The sequence below is a fragment of the Rhodotorula paludigena genome (genome assembly GCF_050403205.1).
Source record: "Rhodotorula paludigena JCM10292 DNA, Rt_paludigena_JCM10292v1_ctg67, whole genome shotgun sequence".
Lineage (NCBI taxonomy): Eukaryota > Fungi > Basidiomycota > Microbotryomycetes > Sporidiobolales > Sporidiobolaceae > Rhodotorula > Rhodotorula paludigena.
This window is the reverse complement of record NW_027481391.1, coordinates 38790-52504: the sequence shown is the minus strand read 5'-3', so window position 1 is coordinate 52504 and position 13715 is coordinate 38790. Positions and strand designations below refer to the sequence as shown.

General features: G+C 65.3%; 5 protein-coding genes across 5 annotated transcripts; 2 read left to right on the top strand and 3 right to left on the bottom strand.

Moving 5' to 3' along the window:
* Positions 1-320: 320 nt before the first annotated feature.
* On the top strand, positions 321-1164 carry JCM10292_004136 (uncharacterized protein; the record flags this gene model as incomplete). Its single annotated transcript, XM_076652175.1, has 5 exons — positions 321-483; positions 568-595; positions 658-905; positions 1030-1071; positions 1133-1164. The coding sequence occupies 5 exons, from the start codon at positions 321-323 to the stop codon at positions 1162-1164; spliced, it is 513 nt and encodes a 170-aa protein (XP_076502279.1).
* Positions 1165-1693: 529 nt separating this feature from the next.
* Positions 1694-2558, bottom strand: RIB4 (lumazine synthase RIB4; the record flags this gene model as incomplete). Its single annotated transcript, XM_076652174.1, has 3 exons — positions 1694-2087; positions 2229-2360; positions 2464-2558. 3 exons carry the CDS (start codon positions 2556-2558, stop codon positions 1694-1696), a joined length of 621 nt encoding a protein of 206 aa, XP_076502278.1.
* Positions 2559-2965: 407 nt separating this feature from the next.
* On the bottom strand, positions 2966-6845 carry JCM10292_004134 (uncharacterized protein; the record flags this gene model as incomplete). Its single annotated transcript, XM_076652173.1, has 4 exons — positions 2966-3996; positions 4057-5484; positions 5545-5655; positions 5720-6845. The coding sequence occupies 4 exons, from the start codon at positions 6843-6845 to the stop codon at positions 2966-2968; spliced, it is 3696 nt and encodes a 1231-aa protein (XP_076502277.1).
* Positions 6846-7599: 754 nt separating this feature from the next.
* JCM10292_004133 (uncharacterized protein) lies at positions 7600-9097 on the top strand (the record flags this gene model as incomplete). Its single annotated transcript, XM_076652172.1, has 4 exons — positions 7600-7722; positions 7793-8083; positions 8150-8218; positions 8327-9097. The coding sequence occupies 4 exons, from the start codon at positions 7600-7602 to the stop codon at positions 9095-9097; spliced, it is 1254 nt and encodes a 417-aa protein (XP_076502276.1).
* A 2389-nt stretch (positions 9098-11486) lies between these two features.
* On the bottom strand, positions 11487-13715 carry JCM10292_004132 (MDR family MFS transporter; the record flags this gene model as incomplete). Its single annotated transcript, XM_076652171.1, has 11 exons — positions 11487-11712; positions 11773-12036; positions 12096-12251; positions 12305-12363; positions 12424-12691; positions 12749-12854; positions 12915-13065; positions 13118-13278; positions 13337-13417; positions 13474-13553; positions 13615-13715. The coding sequence occupies 11 exons, from the start codon at positions 13713-13715 to the stop codon at positions 11487-11489; spliced, it is 1653 nt and encodes a 550-aa protein (XP_076502275.1).

The window sequence follows — 13715 nt, the reverse complement described above, 5'->3', positions numbered from 1 at the left end:
GTGAGCGCGTAATTCGCAAGCCTTCGCCTCTTTCCGCCGGTCGTGCTCGTTCCGCGCCGGCCTTCCCAAACCTCACAGCAGCGTGCTCACCTGCTCGCACGCCAAGGCTAGTGTATCGCACGTCTGCTCTACAATGCGGTCCCAGCGCGTGCAGCAGGAGCTTACTTTGCGTCTCGCTCAGGCCTCTGCGCGGGGTGCGCTTCGCCCCGTCCTTCTCCTGTTCGCGGACGTCGCCTGTCGACGTCCGGTCTGCCTCGACTGCTTGCTTTCTGGCTTCTCGCTTCTCTTTCTCTCTCTCCACACTGCACTCTCCGCTCCCCATGCCTTCCTGCTTTGTCGCCCACGTCCGCTCGCGCCTCAACCGCTTCCGCGGCCGCGAAGGCGCGATCCGCCTCTCGCTCGCGGACGATGGTCTTAAGTCGGGTGACGCCGAGCTTCCGTTCGTGATGAGCGGTGAAGAAGCGACGAAGGCGGGCTACACAGGTGCGTTGTCTCCCCCTCGCGAAGGTGTGAGCGAGAAGGTGACCGTTGACCCAGTTCCGCGACCTTTCCGTCTCGCTCAAACAGGCGCCCAGCTCCTCCTTGAATGCATCCTGTGCGCCTCCCGTCCGATCTGCTGCAGCGACTACCATTGACAGCGATCTCCATGTACCGCAGCGGCGCCGCCTGGAACCTCTTCTGCGTCGTTTACCTCTTTCGCAATCCGCGCCTTGACCCCCTGACGGGCGCGCCCCTCGCGCCCCACCCTGCCTTCGTGTACCCGCTCCTCGCCCTCGTGTGCTTCCCGCTCGCGATTGGCGTCGTGACCGGGTGTGCGGCGCTGTGGGGCGAAGGCGAGGACGAGACGCGCGAGAGGGAGGAGAGGAGCCGCGCGAAGGAGGTGGCCATCTGGCTCGGTACCGTCGGTGCGTCGATTGCATTAGGTCGCTCCCGCCGGGCTCGACGAAAACTGACTGCGAAAGCGTGGGTCGTCGTGTGCTGCAGCTTGTGTCGCTCTCTTCTGGCCTTGCTTCGCTTTCGCCGCCGCAGAGCAGCCGTACTGGATCAAGCTGCACCTCGGCGTCGCCCTTGGTGAGCTCATCTACCGCGCAAAAGCACAGGCGCGCGCTGACTCGCTTCACACGCGCAACAGCCATGTTCCAGGCTTGCCTTGTCAAGATGTGAGCCCAGTTGTCCGATTCGTCCGAGCCGAGCTCGAAGCGATGCCGGAGCTGCGTTGTGTGCCAAAAATGACCGCGCTGCATTCTCTTTAGCGGGACCGACGGCACCTCGAGCAGCGACCACGTGGAAGGCGGCAAGAAGTCGGGCTCCATGTGCCCAGATGTTGTCCTCCTGGTCGAGTCGTGTGAGAGTGTGGCCATTGTTGACGAGCTGCGCTAGGTGGGAACTGGTCGCGCTCGCCCCGACAAGACAGGAGCCCGGCCGTAAAGCGCGAAGTCCCCTCGTAATCTACGTCTCGATTCCTTCCGGCCGCGCTGCACTGAATGCATTATTGCGCTCTGTTCCTTTGCTGGAAAAGGCTGCGGACTTCTGAGCGCGGAAAGCCACGGGCAAAAGCGTGCGCTGCGAAGGGGACAGACCAGTCGGGCTGCTGAAGGGCCGCTTGATGCACGAGCGGGAAGCTCCCGCCCGAGAGGCGGCGGCAAAGACGAGACTGTACTTTCGACTGTACATTTCACTGTTCGACGCCCGTCTAGATCGACCCCTTGGCCCACCGCTTGGTCTTGACGCCCAGCTCGACAGCGGCGTTGCCCCAGTCCTCGCCGTGGTTGTGCCCCTTGGTCTCCTTGCCGACGCCCGCGCGCTGCAGCGCCTGCTCGTCCGTGTTGCAGTTGAGCACGCCGTAGATGACGGGCACGCCCGTGTCGAGCTGCACGCGCATCAGGCCGTGCGAGACCGCCTCGGAGATGTACTCAAAGTGCTGCGTCGAGCCCTTGATCAGGACGCCGACGGCGATGGCGGCGGCGAACGGACCGGTGAGCGGTGCGGAAGACGGCGCGGCAGGTGCGGCGGGGTCAAGCAGGCTCGAGGCGCCCATGAGGTCGGTTGCGGTAGCCGACGCCTGGATCTGCGACGCGGCGATGAGCCTGCAAGGGCGAAGGGCGTCAGCCTCTCGGCGAGGAGGGGCGGGCTTGACCACACGAGAGCGGAAGCAGGGTCCGCGGCACGCTCATCACGAGGAGCGACCCGTCGCAACTCAACGAGCTGGTCAGAGAACGTCTGCGCACCTAGAGCAGGCCATGGGGAGCTCGTACGAGCCAGGCACGGTCTCGACGACGAGGTTCTCGCGCTTGACGCCCGACTTGATCATCGTCTCGATGGCACCCTCGACGAGCGGCTGGATCACCGACTCGTTCCAGCTGCAAAGGACGGTCCAGGTGGTCAGTAGGAGCTCTACGCGGCGGTACGCAGCCTTCACTCGGCTCTGCGAGGCGAGCGAGGCGAGTTGCGTGATCAGCTCACCGAGCATGCACGATGAGGAAGCGCTCGCCAGACGCGTCGAAGCGCTCGGCAGGCGGGGCGAGGCCCTTGACGGTCGAATCGGGGTGCTGCGACATCTCAGTCGGTTCAGAGCAATTTGTAGGGAAGAGCGGAGCAAACGAGACGATGTGGAGCGGCGCAAGTTGGCCAAGTCAGCGCCGCCCTCGTCTGCGTCCCGGACCGTTCTGGGGCACCGCAGAGCTCAGGTGAAGCTTACGAGCGCGCGATCTCTCAACAAGAAGCGCTCTCCGACCCCGATCTCTCGGGTTCGACGCGCATGCCGCGGAATCAAACGCCTGATGCGGGTTGCAGCACAGAACGAACTATGAGGGAAGCCCATGCACAAGGAGGGGACCGAGACCGATGCACAGCTGGTGAGTCAGGGCCAAAGACTGGGGAAAGAACCGAGTGTCTGCATGGAGATGAAAGATCGCGATGGTGTCGTCGTCTAATGTAGTGGATGCTGCCGACTTTCGGCGGCGCCTCAGTCATACTCGTGCGCGCCGGGCGCGCCGCTGCGACCGCCCGACCACGCCTTGAGCGACGAGCCTCTCGGCGCGACAGTGCCGAGGAGCGCATTCGGCGGCTTGTCGAGCATCGGCCCGCCGCCTACTGCTCCCGGAGGCGCCGGGCCGAGTTCCGCGAATGCGGCGTGCTTGGGGCTGGTGGGAGTGTTGGGTGCGTACGCGTCGTAGATCTCGCTCGCGTCGAACGATTTGTCCGACACGGCCGACGCGCGCCGCTGGTGCTGTGCGGCTCCGGGCGATGACGCCGACTGCGACGAGAGGAGGCTCGTGTCGACGACGAGGCCGTTGCCCGAGCTCGAGAGGCGGCGGTGGGCGCCGCTCGGGACAGAGCGCGAAGTGACTTCGAAGCCCGATGCCTGTGCGGGCCGATTCGGCGGGAAGGACTCGCGGTACTGCTGCTGCTGCTGGAGCTGCGCGCCAAGCGGCCGGTCATCGTCGCCGTCGTCTTCGGCCGACATCGAGTGGCCGCCGCTCGAGCCCGAGACGCGGCGAGTTGGATACATCGCTGCCGGCGCCGACGTGCGCTCTGGCGAGCGGCCTTTGAGCGGTTCAGGAGTCGGCGAAGCTGTAGTCGAGCTGAGTGGCGGCGCGAAGAGACCCTTGGACGGGGTTGACGAAGGTGGCGGCTGTTGCTGCTGCTGCGGAGCAGGCATGTACGGCGTATGATACTGCTGCTGGTGATGATTGCGCTGGTACTGCTCCTCGGCCAGCTGCTGGTTCTGCACCTCGTAGCTCGTCGCGCGCACAGGCGTTTCGGCCGTCCGACCGCCGCGCGATGGCTTGCTCAGCCCGACTCGCTTGTGCGGTTCCTTCGACGCAGGAGCCTGACGCTGCGCTTCGGACGTCGATGTTTGTGGGTGCGAGGGCGGCGCAGGATGAGGCGGCTGGCCGGACGGGCCGGCGACGGCTGGGCCAGGGGCCGGAACGGGGACAGGCTGAGCGGCCGGAGGTGGTCCAGCGGGCTTCTGGATGAGCCCGAGATACCAGACTGTCACGTTACGAATTGTCAGCACGAACAAGCGGAGAAGCTTGGCAGAGCGCTACGCACACATGAGGTTCGAGATCAAGACCTGCTCGTACAGCGGTCGCCGGGGATTCGCAAGCTTGATGTGACTCAAGCGGTACACCGCGCGCTCGACGTGGATGGGTAAGCGATAGAAGTTGGCGTACCGCCCGTTGGGCAGCAGCACGCCGGACGCAGTCGGCGGCGGCGGCGGGATGCGCGGCTCGGGCGGCGGCGAGGGCGCGCGGGGCGGGGCGGGTTCCTGCTCGTTCTTGCGCCGCCCGAACAGACCGCCGAGGAAGCCACCGCCGGCCTCCTTCCCGCCTTTGTCGCCAGCACCTCCGCCGGAAGAGGCGCCGCTACCGCCGTCATCCTTCTCCTTCTCCTTCCCCTTGCCCTTCTTCTTCTTGCCTTCGTCGCTCCCGCCTCCTCCAAGCCCGAGCCTCGCCCACCCGCTCTTCTTCTCCTTCGCGCCCGCCTTCAGGCTCTCGGGCCTCGAGCTCGTCGCCGAGCTCGCCGACGACACCGACGACGCAGACGAGTCCCTCCGTCCGCCCGAAGCGGGCGCCTGCGGCTGCGGCACGGGAACAGCCTGCGGCGGCGGGACGTCCGAGAAGGGCTGCCGCGGCGAGTGCTGGGGGTGCACCGTGTACTGCGGCTCGGGCGCGGGCGCAGGCGAAGGCGCGACGGCCGGCATATGGTGCGTCGACCAGTCGTACTCCGCAGATGCAGGCGAGATGGTCTGCTGCACGGGCGGCTGTGCGGGAGGAATCGGAGGGAGCGGCGCCTCTTCAATGGCGAGAGTGGCGGGGGCGACGGGCGCGGCAATCGGCGCCGCCAGAGATGGTTGGCCCTCGAGCGGGAACGGCGTCTCAAAGGCAGGAGGAGTCGTTGCGGATGGCGGCGCGGACCCGGCATGCGAGACGGAAAGGAGCGGAGGGGCGAGAGTGTCGACAATCTGCGCGTCGGTATGCTGCGAGTCGGAGCTTGGGGGCGTCACACCTTCTTCCGTCGACGGCGCCCTCTGCTGCTGCTGCTGCTGAGCCGCAGCGCGCGCCACACGCGCCTCTTCGCTCTCGCCGCTCTCCTGGCTGTGGTCACCGGCGGAAGATGCGCCCTCGGCCGACGCGCCGACGCCTTCCTCCGTCGTCCCGCCCAGCGTCGAGCTCGACGTCGACGCAGCGAGGTCGCCCAGGTTCGCGCCTGTGCTGCCCCTCGAGCGGCGAGCACCCGGACCGTACCGCCCACTGCCACCGCTGGCGGGTCCGGCGCCAACCTCTACGATCCCGCCGCCGATGCTCGTCTTGCGGATCTTGGTGCGTGCATTGCGCCGCAGGATCGAGCCGGGCGGAGGGACGATGATGGGCGCCTCCTCGTCATCGAGCGGGCGCCCAGAAGGGTCGTGCAGTACGGACTCGGGCTCTTCGACGGTTGAAGAGAGTGACGGGCCAAAGTTTGCACCGGCGGCGGCAGCTGCGGTGCGAGGTGCGAGTCAGTGACGCCCTTCGCAGCGTTGAAGCGACGTGAGCGCACCTGCTGCAGCAACACGATGCGGGTTGAGGCTGAGGCTGCGACGCAAGACGCGCCCGAGCCGCTCGCCCTCCTCCTCCTCTCCTTCCGTATTTCCCTCTGCCTCCGCTTTCGCTGCGCACACGAAACGAGAGTGAGATTTGCGATGTGAGATACGCGGAGGGGAGACGCAGCGCACCGGCAAGCTCCTCGAGCCGCTGCAAGTCGCGAATCGTGAGCTCCTCAAAGTTGAGCGTCTGGCGGCTCCTCCTCCCAGCGCGACTGTGGCTCCCTCCGTCGCTCGTCGTGCGCTTGACGCGCCCGTGCTCATCCTCGCGCGCCTCGGGCCGCTCGTCGCCAACGCCGTCGTCCCTGCGCGGCTTGTACTCTCCGCGGAGGAGGCTCGCGCGCCTCCCGACGCGCCCCGCCGCGCCGGGTGGGAGGGCGAGCGAGCTGCGGCGCGCGAGCGCCTCGGGCCGCGTCTGGTCGCGGATGAAGGCTTTGAACTCGGCGGGCGCGAGCTCGGGGTGCAGCGAGGCCGGGAGCCAGAAGAGGTCGCTTGAGGGGGCCTGCGCGGGGCCGGAAGAAGAAGAGGAGGAGGACGGAACGAGGGGCGTGTCGGGGGAGAAGGAGGACGAGGGGCCGAAGGGCGAGGGCGGGAGCTGGAGGGTTGGGGATGGGACGGGCGGGAGAGTCGGCAGCGGGTGCTCCGAAGGCAGCCGTCCACCGACACTCGAGCGACGCCGCACGAGCGTGCCCGTCTCGGCAGGACTCGGCGCCGTAGGCGATACGGGAGGGCGGCCGGATGCACCGTCGGTACCATCTCCCGGCGAAGGAATTGCGAGCGAGAGCTGCGGACGCGGGACCGACGAGGGAGACGGGAGCGGCGGCGGCGAGGTAGGCGGGACCGTCGGCGGGAGGTCGGGGTCGACGGCGACGGGCTGGCTCATGGACCTGCGCCGGAGCGAGAGGAGCGTCTCCATCTCTACGCGCAGCTCGCTCATGCTCATCTCGCCGGCGCGGTCTGCGCCCTTCGCGGCGGCGGCGGCCGACGAGGTGCGGCCCTCGAGGGCATCTTCGGCGAGGGCGCGCTCGCGGCTGCGGGTGCGCGCGCGCTCGAGCGCCTCGTCCTCCTGCACCTCGCGGTAGGTGCGCGAGCCGCTGCGGGCGCGCCCGACGGCGGCCACGGCGGGACCAGCCTGCGAGGGCGGGATGCAGTGGTCTGCGTCTGCGAGGTGCTGGTGGAAGGGCGAGTGGGGAGCGTGGTGCGGCGAGGTCGGTGAGCGCGCAGCTGGGTGGGGGGACGAGGAGGAGGGAGAGGCCATGTCGGCGCGCCCTCGGTCGAGCGCGTGTGCCGAGAGAGCGTGTCCCTCGTCACAACGCAACGAACGCGGCTATGACTGGGCTCCTGCAGTCCTTTGCGACTCGAGGTGGAGCTGCCCGAGGGTGCGGAGGCGGATCCGACCGTCTCTGGCGTGCTGTGCGCAGATCGCAGCTGTGCGCGTGCAGGTCAGGTCAGCACTGTGCACTCTCGTGCGCTGCTCTGCTGTCCCGCGAGCGAGATGGAACGCAGGCTCGGGTGTGCCGACACGGGCAAGAATGTGCCGGCGTCGACACTCGTCGCCCGTCCGAGGCGAGTGCGGCGAGCTGGGGGACTGCTCGTGAGCGTGACTGACCTCGCAGACTCGCCCGCGAGCTCTAACTCGGCGAAGAGAGCGCGGTCGAGGCGACGACACGCGAGACGAGGCCCGCTCAACCGTCGCGCGTCCGTTCACGGCGGGAGAAGAGAGCGCTCGGTGGGGCGTGCGAGCCAGTGAGACGTCGGGGACACTGCTTCGCTCGCTGCTCAGAGTGTGCGCGCGGTCGTGTGCGGTCGACGACGCGCTGCTGCTGCTCCGCTCGGCACCCGACTTTGGCGCAACTCGCTCAACGCGCGCTCGCCGGGAAAGCCACGGACAGGGCGAGAGCGTGCACAGACCCCCGCAGAACGTTTCTATCCGCGCAGATCCGCACCGGACCCCGTTCCGACGCTTTCTCTGCTTTGTGCTCTCCGCCTCGCTTGTGTGCCGAAGTCTGGCCATGGCCGCGTCGTTCGAGTCTGCGCACGTGCACGCAGTCTACGACGAGATCGCCAGCGACTTTTCTCGCACCCGCCACTCGCGCTGGCCCTTCGTCGAACGCTTCCTCGACTCGCTCCCGCCCGTCCGTCGCGTGCCCTCTTCCGCTTCGTCAAACCTTGCCTCCCCGCTGACCTACTGGCGCGACGACGCAGGGCGGACTCGTCCTCGATGCAGGCACGGGCAACGGCAAGTACCTCGGCTGTCGCAGCGTCCTCGAATGGGACGGCAAGCACGACCAACCCACACCCAAGGGCGGAAAGGGCAAGGCCAAAGCCGTCCAAGAGCCCTCTCCTGCTCCGTCAGCGCCGCCAGCGTCCCGCGCAGACCTCCTCCCGCTCGGCTTCGACATGTCGACGGGCTTGCTCTCCATCGCGAGCGGCAAAGGGCACGAGGTCGTCCGCGGCGACTGCGTCGACCTGTCCTGCTGGCGACGCGGCGCCTTCGTGAGTCACTTTCTCTGATATGACCTCGTCTACAGTGGCCGCTGACGCTGCTGGCGACCCGCGCAGAACCACGCCATCTCGATTGCGACGATCCACCACTTCGCAACGCCCGAACGACGTGTCGAGGCCGTCAAGGTGAGCTCGCGCTTTCCACATGCCCACCAGCAGTGCTGCGTAGCACGGTGCTGCGTGGCATCGTGAGATAGATCGCGAGCTCACGCTGCCTCACTCGTCTGCACGTAGCAAATGATTCTCGCCGTTCTTCCGACCACCCCGCCATCGCCGCCCTCTCCCGCCCCTTCGACTTCATCTTCCGCCTCTACTCCGTCGCCGAACATTGGCGACTTCTCCGCTACGGACCCGCCGCCGTCCCAGCTCCTCATCGTCGTCTGGTCTCTCGAGCAAGACCCCTCGCTCGCAGCCCACGGCGGCGACCGCTCCGCGCGGCGCACCACCAGCGGCAAAAAGGGTGCCGTCCCCATCGCCGACGCCGGCGCCGGCGAGTCGGCGCGCGAGGAGGGAGACGCGGAGGGGCAGGACGTGTTTGTCCCGTGGGAGAGGCAGGAACCGCATGTCCCGCGCGCGGACAGGGACAAGCCGCCGCGGAGACGCGGCCGCGCGCGCGCAGGCGAAGAAGCAGAGTCGGCCCCTGCCGCGCGGGCAGAGGACGGCGGCTCGAGCGACGCGCCCGATGCGCCCGACGCGCCGCCGACTGCGCCTGCCACTGCCGAGGCGCCGCCGAAACCCGTCTTCAACCGGTACTATCACCTCTTTCGGCAGTACGAGCTCTCGTCGCTCGTTGCATCGGCGTCGGCCCAGCTCGGGATCGCGTTCGAAGCGCCGGAGGGGTATGCGCTGGGCCCGGTTGCGGCGGACGCAAGTGAACGGGCGGGCGAGGTCGTCAGGCCGCGCGATGGGTGGAAGGCGGTTGTCAGGCTCAAGGAAGAGCGGTGGGAGAGGGAGAACTGGGTCGTCGAGGTCGAGGTCGCGTGGCGGAGGGTGCGATCAGCGTAAATGCCGAGGTGAGTCTTTCCCGCTCATAAACAGGTCAAATGCACGACGCTGACGTGCTCTCGATCTCGCAATTCTGCCTGCAGGTAGCATAGACGTACAACCTCGAAGTCCGGCAATCCATCTGGAAGCCTTACGACTTTGCTCTAGATCGCCGCTTCTCGTGCTCTCCCTCGCCCGTCTCCGTCTCTTCCTCTTCCTCGTCCCTCGCTCCTCTTTGAGTCCTGCCTGAACCCTTCTCATCGTCCGACTCGTCCGACTCGCTCGCCGTTCGCGCCTCCGACGACGGCGTCTCCGTTTCGCTCGGCTCGTGCTTCTTCGACTTCCGGCGCGCCACTGAGTGGGACGTGCCGTTGTGCCTCCGCCTGTGCTTCCGCAGCGGGCGAGACTCTGCTCGGTGCCAAAGATTCATGAATTAGTCCCTGCTCGGCCCGACGAAGTCGAAGGTGGAGCTTTTTCAGACCGACCTTCATCCGAGGAGTCGCCTCGCAAGGCGCTGCGCAGAGCGGCTTGCTGTGCGCTTGCTGCGGCTGCGCGTTTCTTGCAGCACATGCAGCTGTGCAAGCGGGACACGGAGAGACGGTCAGGAGGCTCCAAGTCGTGGTCACTAGGTCATCAACATGCGCACGCGCACCTGATCAAGAACGTGACGAGGACGATGACGACGATAAAGGCGACACTGAACGAGGCAGACAGTCGGCGGGCTGATCACGCGCAGGCTTGACGACCCGGAGCACTCACATGGCAAAGGTGAGGGTCGTCCCGTCAACACCGCCGAACGACGGACCCGCCCCGTTCGTCGTTCCTCCCGTTGACGTTACGTGCGCAGTCACTTCCACTGTTGTCGCAACCCCGTCTGGAAAGGTGTATCCCGCGCAACAGCCTTGCCAGGCGTGTTCCTCCCACGGTGTCTGCGACGAGTTGGTCGAATAGCGGAGGCCTTCAGCTCACCCTTGTCAGCTACATTGTGTGCAGAACGTTCGCTGACGCGCATGCCCACCGGTGAAGTAGATTTTGCCAGGCTGATCTGCCATAGCGCGAACGAAAGGGTCAGCCGCGCGCTCTGAAGACCCAGCCGCTGCGCTATCTGCAGTCATGCAGGCAAGAGGAGGGCGCACCTACATGCAGTATTAACGAACTGTACGGTGTGCGTGTCGTACCCCAAGCCCTGCATGATGCATGACCCTTGAGATGGCTTGAAGGTGTTACTTGAGCCTGCGCCATTGTACCACGCCGTGAAGTTCCGATTGCCCGACTCGACGCTGCAGCCGAAGACTCCGGCTTGCGGAGAAGTGGCGCCGTCTGCAGAAAGGGGTGGTCAGCCCTAAGCGGAAGAAAGAAGGTGTCTCCGCAGCGGACAGATCTGTATGCTGTCACCTGCGGCGCAGGTGCCGTCGTCAATGGATGCCCGCAGAATGCCGAGACCCAGACAGAAGGTCTCATACCCTTGAAGGCGTACTGCACGTAGCACCCTGCTCCCGTAGCCGTGTGCGCGGAAAGGGCGTCCGACAGATCCTCCACGGACCACGAGTCCCCCTCGTTCGGGCAAGCATAGCTGCGTGTCTTATCGGACTGAGAAGTATGCTTGGTCCAGTGCGAGCGAGCGGGACTTGCGTGATGCTCCCGTCGTTGTGCAAGACGACCGTGTCATTCGCATCCGAGTGCTGCTCCATTCCACCGCTGGTCTTGGTCGCCCATGCCGCAGTCGCAGTAGCTGTTGCGGTTGCCCCTCCATCGAGAGTCGCCAAGAGAGAAGGCTGGTCTGCCTCTTCGCGGGAGACTGTCGCCGTCTCGGATTCCATGCTGGTTTGCGGAGCTGGCACCTCTGACTCGGGCCCTGCCAACGTCTCTTCGGCGGCGACGGTGGAAGGACTACCTTCACTCACAGAGGCAACCACTTTTGGGATCAGTGCCACGGCCCCAGCGAGCTGTGCGCCGATCTCGGACAGCTCAGCGTCGGACATGGCGAGCCTGACTAAGGCAAAGACGCGGACGCAGCTCGTCCAGCGACAGCTGGGTGCCAAGGGAGCTTGTAGGATAGCTTTGCAGCTCCGTCTTTTCGAGAGGAGACGGACGGACCCGGAGGACCCGCGGATGCCCAACTTGCGAAGGCCGTCGAGGGGCGCGTGCGTTTTTCTCAGTCATCAGGCGAACGCCTCACACTACGCAGCAATGCATCAGCCCTAGCTTGCGCTTGATCGCTCAGAGTGACCTGTGGTACGGAGCGATTGGAGCGGTATCAGGCCGGAATGGGGCGAAGCTCTCACGGTCGATGTTCGAGAGCGGAAAAGTGCGACAAGCAAGCGGTGAATGATTGGTGAACTAGGGGTCTATGTCTACTATGAGTGATACATGAGAGGCCAACCGTATGTGCAGGAGAGCCTCACACCGCTCAAGCCGAGCCCACCTTCTCCTCCTCGTTACCCGCGGCTCCTCCCGCCTTCTTCTCCTTGTCCTTCAGTCCCCAGTTCTCCTCGTCCATCTCGGTCGTCAAGGGAATGTTCTTGAAGAGAAGCGACACGAGAACGCCGACGCCGCCGAGCGCAGCGCACACGATCCAGATCATCCGAAGAGAATGCGTGAATGCGTCCTGAACCTCCCTCCGAAGCGGCTCGCCGCTGTTGAAAGAGCACGATGAGTACGTGCGCGCCCAAAAGGCCTGCAAGAAGCGGACGTACATCTGCTGAATTACCGGGATAGCGGCGTACGCAAGCTCGCCGCCGTGACCGCCGAGCTGCTCGGCGAACGCAGCCGGAAGCGAGTCGGTGAGCTCGTTGGTGAAGATGGTCGCGCCGATACTGATGCCGAACACTTGGCCAAGCGAGCGGACAAAGCCGTAGAACGTGATGGCGTGCGGCTGCTGCGACGGCTTGATGGGCGAGAGAATAGGGAAGTTGGTGGCCGCGTACAGCATGCCCAGGCCGATGCCGGTAACCGCGGTGCTGGGGAAGGGGACGCAGGTCAGTGACTGAGCGAGTCAGCAGGATTGAAGGTGGCGCACGTGCTAGCCCAGACAGCCCGACCCGAGTCAGTCTTGATGAGGTTCATTAGGCCGAAACCGAGGACGATAATAGCCCAGCCGATGATGTTTTGCGTGACGTAGTGGCCCGTGATAGTGACCGAGATGCCAACGATGATGGCGAAAGGAGCGATGGTGCTGTGATACAGGTGTCAGGGCGAGTCAAGGGGGGTTGGCGTGCATGAACGTACAAAGAGAGCGGGAAGATCTTGACGCCGGCTTCGATCGCCGAGTCGCCGCGCATCTGATACTGTTATGCGGGGAGAAGGTCAGTGTGTGCCCGGTTAGGAGAAAACCAAGCGAGACGTACAAAGGCGGGCAAATAGTACACGATAGCCATCACGAGGAGCGAGTGGAGGAAGGTCGTGAAGAATCCGACATAGGAGTTGCGATCAACGAGGATGGCAAAGGGTACAGTCGGGTGCTTGACGTAGCGCTCCACGACGACGAAGACGACCATACCGAGGAAGCCGAGGACTAGCGGGACGATAACGCGGAACGAGGACCACGGGTACGCCGTGCCGCCCCAGGTGAGTCCGAGAATTGCAGCAGTTGCCGACGCAACAAAGAGGATGTTGCTGTAGGCACGTAGAATGAGCGGAATGAAGAACGTGTAGCCCAAGGCGTAGACGTACAAATAGTCCATGCGCTCGAGCTTCTCCTTGGTCGTAAGTTTCGGCGCCTTGACGTCGAGGAAGAGCATCACGAGCACAAAGGCGATACCGGTGAGCGGGAGGTTGACTGCGGCAGTCCCCGTGTCAGCTAGCGAGCTCGACGCAGAACGAGAGGAAGAGGACGCACGGTACCACAACCACCTCCAAGCGCCAGCGTTTGCCAAAGCGCCGCCGATAGGAGGGCCGATCGCAGACGCGAGAGCCCAGACAGCGCCGATGATTCCGAAGAACGCGCCGCGCTCAGCCAAGGGCACGAGGTCGCAAACGATGATTTCGGTCTGAGGGCCAACGGGTCAGTCTTATGTGTGAGTGCGGTCGTTCCCGACGCACCATGGTGAGGATTGCACCTCCGCCAATGCCCTGGACCGAGCGGCCGCCGATCATCATTGCCATGCTCTGCGCTGCGCCTGTGATGGCGCTGCCGAGAGCGAAGAGAGCGAGAGCGGCGACCATAACGGGGCGCCGACCGAAGATGGCGGCAAGACCGCCGGCTGCCCATAGCAAGCGTCAGTATGGCGACAGATCACGAAACAATGGACAGAGACGCACTCCAGGGAATGAGAGCGGTGGACGTAAGGGCGTAGGCAGAGCCGACCCACGAGAATTCGCTCGAGTCGAACTCCTGGGCAACTACGCGCGCATCGTGTGAGCTGATTGTCGACGATGACTGATGTATCTACACGCACTGGTCGGCAGCGCGGTCGAGACGGCTGTGAGGTCGAGTGCCGAGAGGAAAACGCAGAAAATCAAGGCGAGGAAGACAAGCCTGCGGGACAGTCCGGCAGATTAGCAACTTGTCGTGGATATGCATTGACTGGATCACGGACCAGAAACGCGCGCCCCTCTTTCCAGCCTTGGGTTTGACATCGGTAGCGGGTTCGGAAGCCGCTGGCGTCGAGGCGATCGAGGACGCAGTTTCCGCCTTCAT